The 13516-nt window shown below is 36.7% G+C and overlaps 1 protein-coding gene across 3 annotated transcripts in view; it reads left to right on the top strand.

The window, feature by feature from the left end:
- Nucleotides 1-13516, top strand: part of TRAK2 (trafficking kinesin protein 2) — a 67918-nt gene that overhangs the window by 27686 nt on the left and 26716 nt on the right. For 2 of the 3 annotated variants that reach the window (XM_056111575.1, XM_056111574.1), the window contains exon 3: nt 4796-4990. In XM_056111575.1, coding sequence (XP_055967550.1) covers nt 4796-4990 — 195 coding nt within the window. Of the gene's footprint in view, nt 1-4795; nt 4991-12751; nt 12767-13516 lie in introns of all 3 variants that reach the window. The other variant, XM_056111573.1, reaches the window with a different exon arrangement.

Raw genomic sequence — 13516 nt, 5'->3', positions numbered from 1 at the left:
CTAAAACTAAAAAAATTCTGAATCTATCTTGGCTTAAAATTTTGGGTTTTTTTCCATTTTCCATTCAACTTTATTGAGATAACTTTACCAAGATATAATAAAGTGTATCCATGTTAAGTGGAGCTGCAGCCTGTTTTCATCTACACGTCACTACATACCCAGATTTCCCCCACCCCTCCCCACTGTCTCTAGGGAATCACTAATCTGTTTCTGTCTCTCAAGATGAAATTTGCTTATCTAGAATTCCATATAATTCATTTTGCATCTTTGTTTGTGTCTGGCTCTTAATATATATTTAAAAAAAAACAACCTTTTTGAGATTTATCCACAGTTGTGGGATATCTCAGTAGTTAATTCCTTCATATTACTACATTGCAGCTGTTCAGCTTTTGTGTTAAAAAGTAGTCCTGGATAATACATGAAATAGCAAATGTGATTGTATTGCATTAAACCTTGATTCACAGAAGCAGGCAGAAGCAGCAAGCTAGGGCTTATCAGTGTTTTAAGCCATTCTAGAAAGGTTGTGCAGACTTTTGTGTGTGTGTGTGTGTGTGTGTGTGTGTGTGGTTTTAATTTATTTTTCCCCACTGTTTGTTGATGATGTTCATCTTTTCATGTGCCTTTTGGCTATTTTATATTAGTTTGCCTGTTTAAGATTTGCTTTAGTAGTGAGCTACAAATGTTCACAGATGTAAAAAGTTTTTTAGATAAATAAATTATGGATATTTTCTCCCAAACTGTGGCTTACCTTTTTATTTTACCTTGTCAGTGGTATCTTTTGAAGAGCATAGTTTTTATTTATTTATTTATTTTTAGCTTTTATTTGTGTTTTTGTTTTGGACCCACATCCGGCAGTGTTCGAGGGTTACTCCTGGCTGGGTGCTTAGTAATCACTCCTGGTGGTGCTCAGAGGACCATATGAGATGTTAGGAATCATACCTGGGTCTGCTGCATGCAAGACAAGTGCCCTACCCACTGCACTCTCTTTCTCCAACCCCTAGAGCAGAAGTTTTAATACTGGTATCACTCAGTTTTCCTTTGTTCATTTTTTTTATGTGATTTCTAAGTAACCTATGTGTCCTGAAAAATGACCAAAATGCTCTTTTTTAAAAGTTGTATAGCTTTTTTTTCAGGACTGGAATGGTAGATGGTACAGTAGATAGGGTGCATACCTTGCACACGACTGACCCAGGCTCAGTCCTCAGCACTCCATATGGTCTCATGAACCCAAAAGGAGTGATCCCTGAGCACCACCAGGTGTGACACCCCTCCCCACCACATAACACATACAAAAAAAGTTATGTAGTTTTTGCTTTTCTTAGATCAATGGTTCATTTTATATTAATATGGAATGAGGTTAGGGTTCAGATTTATTTATAGTCTGCATTTTTATTGAAAACATGGTATTTAACTGTGTTGAATTAACTTGGGAATCTCATTGAAAAATCACTTTTCAGGATTCTTAATCTTTTTTTCACTCACACCCCTTTTCACGCAAGAAATTTTTACATGACCCTAGGTATATCAGTACGTAAAATAGATATAAAAGTAAAACACTGATTAAAAAATTCATATTTTTATTTTTATAAAATAACATTTTATAAAATTTATTTTTGTTTGGTTTGGGCTCACACCTTGAAGTGCTCAGGGTTTTGTCTTTCATTATTAAGTTTCATAAGCAAATTCAGGATATATCCCTCTCTTCTTGGTTGGATGAGAGATTTTTGTCCTGAATGTATTACATTTTGTCTATTGTGTATTCATTATTCATTGAAGTGCTTTTTTTTTTAATCTTTAGTTTTAACTCTTTAATCTTTAATTTTAAAATTTAGTATGGTAAACTTTGTTGGTGGTGAGTTGTTTTGTTTTGACTGTTATTTTGATTTGGTGACCACACCTGGCAGTGTTCCAGGACTACTTCTGGCTCAGTACTTGGTACAGGTCACACCTTACCCCCACGTTTTCAGGGGACATACGCAGTACTGAAAAATCTAGCCTGGGCTTCCTGTATGCAAAGCATATGCCTTCACTGTTGAGCCATTTCTCCAGCCCCTTACTGATTTATTTTAAATCAACCTTGCATTCCTGGGGAAAACTATTTGGTCCTGAGTATTATATCTGATTATTACAGATTTGCTTTATGAATATTTAATAATAAGGGGAGCCAAGAGAAAAGGCAGAAGGGTGAAAAGAAAGCAAGAGAGTGAACTAGAAAGAGAAAATGCAAGCGAGTGAGAGATGGAGATTAAGGCGCATACACACTCCAGTATGAGAGAGCTGGAGAAACCAGAATGAAGAACAAAAGAGAAAAGAATAGAGAGAGGAAGAGAGAGAGAGAGAGAGAGAGAGAGAGAGAGAGAGAGAGAGACCGACCAAGTGTGAGAGCAAGAACAAGACATGGGTCTTTATCACCCTCTAACCGGCTTAATTCTAGTGACCTCTCTGCTGTGGCTAGATGACCTTCAAACCTGTATGGGAGAATGATGGAATTTAGATATGAACACATGAAGGGAAAATTGAGTGTATCAAGGACAGACCAACTTAGATGCCATCTTCAAGAGAAACAAACGGAAGCCTCACAAATAGAGCAGCCTGGCTAGAAAAGACACTCATGGAGAAATGTCTGGAAGAGAAATAGTAGAGAGGAGCTTATGCAGACTAGACCATGAATAGGGTAATAAGCAGCACATTATCAGAAATAAAGAAACAAATAGAAGTAGCAAGTTCAGTCTACTGAAAGTTGATTGTATATTTTTAATTACGTGTCGGAAGTTGGAGATCATTCGCCATGAATTTGCACTGAACTGTATTAATGCTTATTAAAAGGAAATTTCTGGGGAACTGTAAGTCTTTTAATAATTACTTTTGTTTTTCATTTCTGTTGTATCCTTGAATACCTGAGTCTGGTTTTTCTTTTTTTTTTTTTGTTCTGCATTTATTTATAATCAGCTTCTCTTCCTCTTATGAGAATCCATATGTAATATAATTATGGCAGGAAAATGCGGATAATTATATGGAATTTGTATTATTTGTAGAGCTCTTATTTAAGCGATCTACTAAGGTTTGAGAACTTTAGAATCAATCATATTTAAGATTTTAAAGTTCTCTTATCTGTGCTTATGAAGCCATGTTTGCTTTTCTGTTAAATGATATTGTCATTTCTTATACCTGATTATTAAATTGTTGTTGACATGAAATAGTAAATGTTTTCTCTTGTAAAATGTTTTCTTAAAATGACTTTGCCAGAATTAATCTTTGCCAGAATTAGAGCAGATTTCTTTATACTAATTCACAAAGGGAATACCAGATCTCAATGTAAGATGATAGGACATCCTGTTTTTTTCTCTATTTTAAGCCCTAGTATTATTTGAAGCTTGTTTAAAAGGAGATAGTCTTCTTTCTGTCTTTTGTAATCTTCTAAATTTGGGAGATGTTAAATGGGTGGGCACTATTTGTAACAGGAAGCTAAGATCAAAGGCACAAAGTATGTTCAGAGATAATGTACAGTAGGAGAGTGAGAAAAATACAAATTGGAAAGTAGTAATGTAAAAGGTATTTAGAGTTTTTATGTACCACATCTTTCAAATAAAAATGATAAAGGATTTGTTTATTCTCTTCCAGTGCTGGAACACAGTTGAAATGTTAACATTACTGGTTTAACATTTAACTAGTAAATTTTTAAAATATCCAATGGCAGAATATATTAAATATATTAATTTAAATATATTAAAATGGGGACTGGAATGATAGTATAGCGGGTAGGGCATTTGCTTTGCACGTGGCCAACCTGGGTTTGATTCCCAGCATCCCATATGGTCCCTCGAGCTCTGCTAGGAATAATTCCTGAGTGCATGAGCCAGGAATAACCCAAAAAGATATATATATATATTTATATATTTTTTTAAGATTAATTTTCCAGTGTTTGAAGACTCTTCCCATAAAGTTCAGATTCTATTATTAAAGAACTTATTATTCTATTTGTTTTAAACCCTCTATTTTCTGCTGGTTGTTTTGTATTGTCCACTCTGCCCCCTGCCTCAAGTATATGAGTTGTTTGGGATCAGATCTCTTCATTGCAGCACTAAATAAATTGATAGGGAATAAATAACTGTGTCTAAATTCATTTTAAATTTTATCTTTTTTACTTTTTGGGTCACACTCAGCAATGCTCAGGGGCTGCTCTGTCCTCGGGAATTATTCCTGACAGTGCTCATGGACCATATGGGGTGCTGGGGATTGAACCTGGGTTGGCCATGTGCAAGGCAAATGCCCTACCCACTGTACTATTGCTCTAGCCCCTCATTTTAAAGCTTTAAAAGAAACAGTTATATACTCTACATATATATTTTTAAGAAAGAGTAAACTATAGTGTTGTTTTTACTATAGAAGTTCTTGTGATAAACTTAAAGACCAACAGTTGTACGAGAATATATATGTGTGTGTGTGTGTGTGTGTGTGTATATGTGAAATATATGCTATATATATATAGCTTTTGGGATCGCACCCAGTGATGCTCATGGATTATTCCTGGCTCTGCACTCAGGAATCACTCCTGGCAGTGCTTAGAGGACCATAGGAGATCCTGGGAATCCAACATAGATGGATCATGTGCAGGGCAGATAGATGCCCAACCCACTGTACTATTGCTCTGGCCCAAGGATATATTTTTTAAAAGAAATTCTTTTGACTGATGTTTCTTTGGTTAGCCTTTCTCAAAAATGAGTTGGCTGATTTTCCTCTGTATCCTAGTAAACTGAAATGTATTGGTCTCTTTGCCCTGGAATCTCTCCTTTAGATGTCTCCTCCAATGACGACCTGCCTGAAGTAGAGTTGGTGAGTCTGTTAGAAGAGCAATTACCCCAGTATAAGCTAAGAGTAGACTCCCTGTTTCTATATGAAAATCAAGACTGGACTCAGTCCCCGCACCAGCCACAACATGCAGCTGACACTCTCTCTCCAGTCCTGGCTGAAGAGACTTTTCGTTATATGAGTGAGTATTTTTTAAAATGTATTTAGGCACAATAATTTACAGTGTTGTTAATATGAGTATTTCAGCAATCTAGTATTGCTACACCACACCCACCAACAGCAATAGTCGTCCCCCTCTCCTCTTCACTTAGCAAATTCAGTTCTAAGGCAGACTCCCAGGGTCTGCAATTATGGGCCATTGTTTATTCTCTTACTTTGTCTTTTTATACTCCACAAATGAGCAAGATATTGTTTGGTATTTTCCTCCTTTTTTTGAGTGAATTTTTTTTTAATCCTTTTAGAATTTTTCTTTAGAAATAAAGATTGTGAAGATCTTGGTGAAGATCTTTTAAAACATTTGACATCTCTAGCCATTTTCCAGTGTATATATACTTGAATTTAACATTTAAATGATTTAAAATTTAAATGATTTAACATGGAAAGATGATTGATTCTAATTGTTTTATATGAAGGAAAGACTGTCATTCTTTTTTTCCTGTTTTTTTTTTGTTTGTTTGTTTTTTTTTTGCTTTTTGGGTCACACCCAGTGTTGCTCAAGGGTTAACTCCTAGCACTGCACTCAGAAATTACTCCTGGCAGTGCTTGGACAACCATATGGGATACTGGGGATTGAACCCAGGTCAGCCACATACGAGGCAAACACCCTACCCGCTGTGCTATCACTCCAGCCCCAGGGCTGTTAGTCTTCTTTTTTTTTTTTTTTTTAATTTAATTTTATTGAATCACTGTGAGATAGTTACAAGCTTTCATGTTTGGGTTACAATCACACAATGATCAAACACCCATCCCTCCACCAGTGCACATTCCCCACCACCAATATCCCCAGTACATCCCCCCCACCCCTTCCCACCCTCTCCCTGCATGACTGGTTAAAGAAACTTTGACATATCTACACAAAGGGCTGTCATTCTTAAGGCTTTTGAGTGTCTGAAAAAGACAAAATACTCACACTTTTTCTTTTTTTCTTTTTTTTTTAATTTTATTGACTCAATGTGAGATATAGTTACAAGCTTTCATGTCTGAGTTACAATCACACAATGATCAAACACCCATCCCTCCGCCAGTGCACATTCCCTACCACCAATATCCCCAATATACCGCCACCATTCCCACCTTCTTCCTGCCTCCATGGTAGACAATATTCCCCATACTCTCTCTAGTTTTGGGCATTATGGTTTGCAATACAGATACAGAGAGGTTATCATGTTTGGTCCTTTATCTACTTTCAGCACACATCTCCCATCCCAACCAATTCCTCCAATAATCATTTTCTTAGTGATCCCTTTTCTATTCCAGCTGTCCTCTCTCTGCCCACTCGTGAGACAGGTTTCCAACTATGAAGCAATCTTCCTGACCCTTTTACTGTCCTTGGGTATCAGTCTTGTGTTATGTTATTTTATACTCCACAAATGTATACTCACACTTTTTTTCAATTTTCCCTTCTTTTTTTTTTTTCCTTTTTTGGGTCACACCCGGCAATGCACAGGGGTTAACTCCTGGCTCTGCACTCAGGAATTACTCCTGGCAGTGCTCAGGGGACCAGATGGGATGCTGGGAATTGAACCCGAGTCGGCCCCGTGCAAGCAAACGCCCTACCCTCTGTGCTATCACTCCAGTTCCCAATTTTCCCTTCTTTAAGATGATACTCCCCAGAATGAGTATGAAAAGGAACTTTTGAAAAATGTAGTGAAGTTATTTTAAATTTTACTATCTCCTTATATCTCTTAATATTTGTTGCCCCAAATAGCGTGATATCCTGAGCTGTCAACTTATTTACTCTGACGTTTTTTTATCAAATATGGTCACATTCAGTATACATCGAGTATTTTAATAATGCTAAAGGAGAAATAAGTGTACTCTTAGATGGTTATTGTCTTTACTTAAAGATGCATAGAAAATTTTCAGTAAAATTAAGCCAGATTTACCTGAAACTTCTTTTGCATGAAGCCCTTAAAAATGATTTAATGAAATAAAATACTTCTTAAACTTTAAATTATAGGGGACTTTTTCCTTTTCACTTTATTAAAAAACACACACTTTTAAAAATTTATGCACTACTAAAATTGTGTGCTTAGTAGCTAAGTATATAATAAAGTATACAAGTTCAGATTTTTTCATTTGTGAAATTCTTTTCTTTTAAATTAGATATGTATGAGATTACATCACTTCCTAGACATTTTCCCATTGAGTGCTTCTGTTTTTTTTTTAAAGATTATAGTTAGAGAATGATTGTTGTGAAATACTTATTTTCATAGTAATCATTAACTTGTTTTAATAGTTTTAAAACCAGTTTACTTGCTTAGGAAAAGAATTGTGAGCATAGTTTAAACTTGAAATTGAATATTAAACTCAGTTAAAACTTTCTGTCCTCGGTAATTATTTTTTGTAGTTGAATATTAAATAAAGGCTCTTAAAGTTTTCTCTTAAGTTCCTTGCATAAGAAATTGCTTGTTTAAGAATTTTGGGAAAATGCTTTTCTGAAGGAATACTGTTCTTGATTTCAGTTCCCCTTGTTCTATGAGTTTTAGTATTTATGAGAAGAAATTTTAAATTGAAGTTTTATCTGTATACTTTGTTTATCATTTATGTTGGCAGAATCACAGAAAGTGCTGTTCCTTGGTTTACTTGTTCTTTGTACTATTAGCTGCTAACAAGTGGAAATGTAGCCTGAAAGATGTCTCAAATCATAGTTTGGGGAGTAACTCTTAGAATGGATTTTAAGTACAAAGATTATAAATAAAAGATAAGCAGATTCTAAAATACTTGGCTTTCAGGACTGTATACAAACAAACCATGACATTCAAGAGTGGAATAATTTAAAACTGTGATTAATAGGATAAAGTTCCCTGATTCAAGGTTCTGAAAAGCTATCTTGTTTCTTTAGTCTGGTCGTGCAATTTTCACTTTAACTTGAAATTTGAACTATCAATATAATATATCTAAGAACATAAAGCAAATAACTCTGTATTAACAGATTTTATTATAAAATTGAATTTTAAGAATGTCGAAGATAGGGACTAGAATGATAGTACAATGGGTAGGGCACTTACCTTGCATGCAGTTGACTTGGGTTCAATTCCCAAGCACCCCAAGTAGTCCCCCAATCTCCACCAGAGTGATCCCTTAGCACAGGTCCAGGAATAACCCTTGAGCATCTTCAGATACAAACCAAGCACCCATCCCCCTGCAAAATGTAGAAGATAAGTGATGTACTTTATTTAGTAAATTGACCAAGGATTTTTAAAAAGATACAGTACATTCTTTTACCGTTTCCCACTTTTTTTTTTTTCCCTTGAGATGTCTAATTTCTGGTTTGGACTGGGAGCCTATCTCACATGATCCAAAGGATACTGGAGATTCTCTGAAGTCCCCTTCTCCCAACTGAATCAGAAATAAATTGTCTACTTAAAATACAATATATGCAGGCAATGGGTAGATTAGAAAATAATCCTGCCCTAGTTGCTGTCAAAAACACAGATGGTTTCAGATACTCAAGAACACACTGCAATCAGAACAGATCACTGCAGGATTTTCTTAATTTTACTAAGCGTGAGACCCACAGTGAGTGGTCAGTTAGTGCCGTCAGTGCCCCTTAGCATTATCAGAAAGCACCGCCATGAATACAAAATCAGATGTACCTTGCAGAGTATTTTTAAATTTTGTAATAAGAAGTCACCTGTACCATTTTCTAATCTTTAAGAAAAAGAGGGAGAAGGATTAGTTACTTAAGTTTTATTTAAGCATCTATATCACTTGGAAATTCACTAGAAATACTAATTCTTGAAATACTAATTTTTGCCCCCCCACCCATCCTGAGCTGCAGAATCAGAAATTCAGGGGGTGGAGCCCAGCTGTCTGATTCTTAACAGTTGCTTCAGATAGCACTCACACACTCGATAAAAAAACTTTGCCAGTTAAAACTAAGTGACTATTTCACGGTGGCATTAGTTGGGGACATTTAAGAAACTGGGAAGAGAGAGTTGTCTGCACTTTCTCTGAGAAATACTGTTGTAGAAGTTATTGCTTCTAGTTGGCAACCTTTTGCCCTAAGACATTGTAAAATAAATTAACTTATTGCCTATTATGTACTTAGTATTCTTCTAAGAGAAGCGATAGCACAGCGGGTAGGGCGTTCGCCTTACAAGCGGCCAACATGGTCGACCCGAGTTCAATTCCTCCGCCCCTCTCGGAGAGCCCGGCAAGCTACCGAGAGTATTCGATATGCCAGACACAGTAACAACAAAGTCTCCAATGGAGACGTTACTGGGCCCGCTCGAGCAAATCGACGATCAACGGGAGGGCCTTTACCTTTACCTTTACCTAAGAGAATTGAGATCATCGCTTACATAACATATAGATTTAATTCTCCCTTTCATCCCTGTTGAGAAAAGTTGACCCTTGATGGTCTATATTATGAGTCTCTTGTGATGTCTCAAAGTTCTTTAGAAGACTGATTTTTGTTTCAGCAGATATGTTCTCAGTTTTTAAAATAGCAAACATTGCAGTCACTTCTTTGGAGGTTAAAACCTCAAGACTGGGGTCAGGGAATTTAGCTCAGCGTCTGGAGTGCATGCTTTGCCTGCAGGGGGCCTGCTCAAAGTGACCCCTGAACAAGTCCGGGCATCTTCCAAAACAAAAAAATGAAATAAGGATCTCAAGACCTGTCATAGTTGCCAGGAGTATGGCACCTCTTACTGTGCAGTATTAGCTGTGTTTGTGTTTTGGTTTTTGTTGTTATATTTTTGTTTTGGTGTGGAAGGGTTAGAGATGAAAGGTGATGCCTTTTTAAAAAATCAGTAGTTGTGGTAAGTGCTCTACATCTTAAAGAGGAGGGATATAAAAGACATCTCATATAAAAGACAGATATCAAGTAAAATAAACTTTTATTTCCCATTCTAAAGATATGTGAGAATTGGGTGTTTGGTGTGAAATAAGCAGAATTAGAGCATAAAGTGGGATTGGTAAAGTGCTTGGTTATATTACCACTCTTATTTATTTATTTTTTTAGAAACATTGGGCTCTCCAATTAGCACACTAAAAATGTTCAGCATCGAGTAACAGCCTTTGGGAACCAAGTTGAAATATTGCTCTGAAAAAATATTTACTGTCTTAGGGCCAGAGAGATAGTACAGAGGATAAGGCGTTTGCCTCATATGCAGCTGATCCCAGTTTGGTCCCTGGCATTACTTAGGGTCCTTTGTATACCTCTAGGAGTGTTCCCTGAGCACCATCAGGACCAAGCCTGAGCACCACTGGGGTTTGGCATTTCCTCCCTATCCCCCAAATTATCATCTCCCTAGAATATAAATCCTTTTTTCTAGGAGAGGTAAATTCATGTCTGAAAACAGCATTGTTAATGTTCATGCCATTTAATATATATATATATATTTATTTATTAGTGAAACACCATGAGGTACAGTTGTAGACTTACAAATTTCTGTGCTTGGATTTCAATTATACAATGATTAAAAGGATGGGTATTTACCCATCCCTCCACCAGTGCCCATTTTCCACCACCACGGATCCCAGTATCCCTCCCACCCCCCCAGCCCCCCGTCCCACCCTGCCTCTGTGGCAGGGCATTCTGTTTTGTTCTCTCTTTCCTTTTGGGTGTTGTGGTTTGAAAAAGAGGCATTTGAGTGGCAGTCGTGTTCGGTCTATAGTCTACTTTCAACATGCTTCTCCCATCCTGGGAGGATCCTCCCAACACCTTTTATTTGGTGCTCCCTTCTCTATCAGCTGCCTTTTCCCCTAGCATGTGTGGCTGGCCTCCAAGTCATGGAGTAAACCTCCTGGTACTAATCTCTGCTGTTCTTGGGTGTTAGTCACCAGTGCTGGTGCGGATGTGACGAGAAAGGGACCCTCCTTCACTGCTGGTGGGAATGCCGACTGGTGTCAGCCCTTCTGGAAAATAGTATGGACGATTCTCAAAAAATTAGAAATTGAGCTCCCATTTGACCCAGCAATACCACTTCTGGGAATATATTCCAGAGAGGCAAAAAAGTATAGTCAAAGTGACATCTGCACTTGTTTGTTCATTGCAGCACTCTTTACAATAGCCAGAATCTGGAAAAAACCTGAGTGCCCGAGAACAGATGATTGGTTAAAGAAACTTTGGTACATCTACACAATGGAGTACTATGTAGCTGTTAGAAAAGATGAAGTCATGAAATTTACATACAAGTGGTACTACATGGAAAGTATCATGTTAAGCAAAATGAGTCAGAAAGAGAGGGATAGACATAGAAAGATTGCTTTCATCTGGGGAACATTTAATGTATTTTTATATTAACTGATGAAAACTCTAAGGAAAATAGTATTTTAAATGATACAGTAGTCAGACTGCTTGACTCCTTGTGCTTTCATAGATTAAGAAGACTTAATCTATGGCTTGGAAGCATTTGCTTATAATAATTAAATGCCAGGAAATACTTAAGATTTTTATCTTGGGGCTGGAGCAATAGCACAGCGGGTAGGGCGTTTGCCTTGCACACAGCCAACCCGGATTCGGTTCCCAGCATCCCATATGGTCCCCTGAGCACCGCCAGGAGTAACTCCTGAGTGCAGAGCCAGGAGTAACCCCTGTGCATCGCCAGGTGTGGCCCAAAAAGCAAAAAAAAAGAGTTTTATCTTGAGTGCTTTTGAAATCATCCCATAAATCATGCCTTTATCAAGAATAGTGTAAGGGAAAAAGAATTAATTAGCCTGCAAAGAAAAATCCATTATGTTCCTTTATATTTTGTGACTAATATTAATAGAGAAACTGTGCACTTTAGGTCACTGGTTGAGACTTGGTAATGTATAGATTGTTTTACATAAACATAAAACTTGGTAGTGTGTAGACTTTCACATAAAACATAAAAAGTGAAGAATTCTGAATAACAAAATCTTAGTTTATTTACCGTAATAAGTATTTAAACAATTAAAATTTATTTTTGAAACCGCTTATCAAGAGCTACTCTTAATGAGATTGCATAATGTTCATTTTTAATGAAAAATTAGCAAGTACCTGCAAGCAGTTGATCAACCTTAGTCCCTACTCAGAAATAACCATTAATATTTTAATGTCTGTCTTTCCTGCCTCTCTAGTGCCGAGATTTGTACAGATAAGTTAACACTATAGAAAATAAAATAGGGATTTTTGCAGTTGTACAAATAGGTTCACCAGTCGATATGCCTAGTGTTTCATTATGTAAAGACTTCTGATGTTTTTAGTGGGGCTATGATGAAAACAAATGCAAAGAACCCATTACTGGGATGAGCAGGGCATTTGCCGTGTCCCCGACTTTTAAAATTATATCAGAACTGTTGGGGAGGGTGGGAGTTGTGTCTCCCGAGCAATGCTCAGGGAACCTTAGGGCCATTCCGAGCAATATTCAGCCCATTGTTCTCAGACCCAGAAGTGACCATGAAGTGCCAGGAACTGAACCCAAGTCCAGGCATGCTCCACTCCAGTTCTTTGGACTAGCTCCCTGGTCCCTAGAAACTATTTGTTAACTGAGTCTCCAGAGTTCTTGATTCTTACTTTGATGTTAATCCTGGATCAGTGGTTTTGCCTCTGCCACCCCATCAGATCAATTAAACCTATTTTGCTTCCTACCTGTGCTTCAGATCTCCTCCAATAAGAACATAAACATTTACATTTGAAACCTACTTATTAAGTAACATTGGGTTTTGCTACCTTTGACTAGTTTACTGTAAGAAATTTAGAGGATAGATATGCTGACGTTATTTTCCCCCTTCATCTTCTTATTGGGATCAGAAGAGACCACACACAGTAAGTATATGCCTTGCTTTTTATCCTTCATTCCTGCTATGCTACCAGATTAAGCTGTGAAAGTTCCTTAGACCCCAAAGCCTTTTCCCCTTATCCCCACAGTTAAGTTATGGAGCCAGTTTCTCTACCTATAAATATAAATTATTTTGGAGTAAAATGTTTAGGTTTTTCTTTGTTTTAGATTTCTTTAGATGTTTCTAGACCTTTAAGTTTTCTTATTTTCAGTTTAAAACTTTCAGCTATTTTCTGCTACCATCAAACCAATATTTTGTTTTACTTTTAGCTAGTAATAAAGTTACAGTAATAAATTAGCTCCCTAAAGTTATCAGTAATAAATTTAGCTCCCTATTAAATGATGCTAAGAAGAGGGGGAAAACTCAGATAAAATACATCTCTTGAGCAACCTAGAGTGTTGTAATGTACTTATCTTCATGGTAAACCAGTTACAAGTCCATCTAAGTCAGACTCAAATCTGTACCATGCAATGCACTACAAGATTAAAGATTTTTTTTTATTAATCGTCATTAGTTTTGAAAGATAGTAATTATTGTGATTGTGAATCCTTGGGGTCATATTTATTCTTTTTCCTGGGGTTAAATTACCCAAGTACATTGATCTATATACTTACATTGATATATATTGTTTGATACGTATACTGAATTAATAAAGTATAGAGAAAAGCTGCAGTTGAGTAACATAATTAAAAATATACGGTTTATATTATGGTAAGTGACTAGATACCAGGAAGAT

Source organism: Sorex fumeus, unplaced genomic scaffold, assembly GCF_029834395.1.
Source record: "Sorex fumeus unplaced genomic scaffold, SorFum_2.1 ptg000014l, whole genome shotgun sequence".
In the NCBI taxonomy this organism is placed as follows: Eukaryota; Metazoa; Chordata; class Mammalia; order Eulipotyphla; family Soricidae; genus Sorex; species Sorex fumeus.
This window is presented reverse-complemented; position numbering and strand designations above follow the sequence as displayed.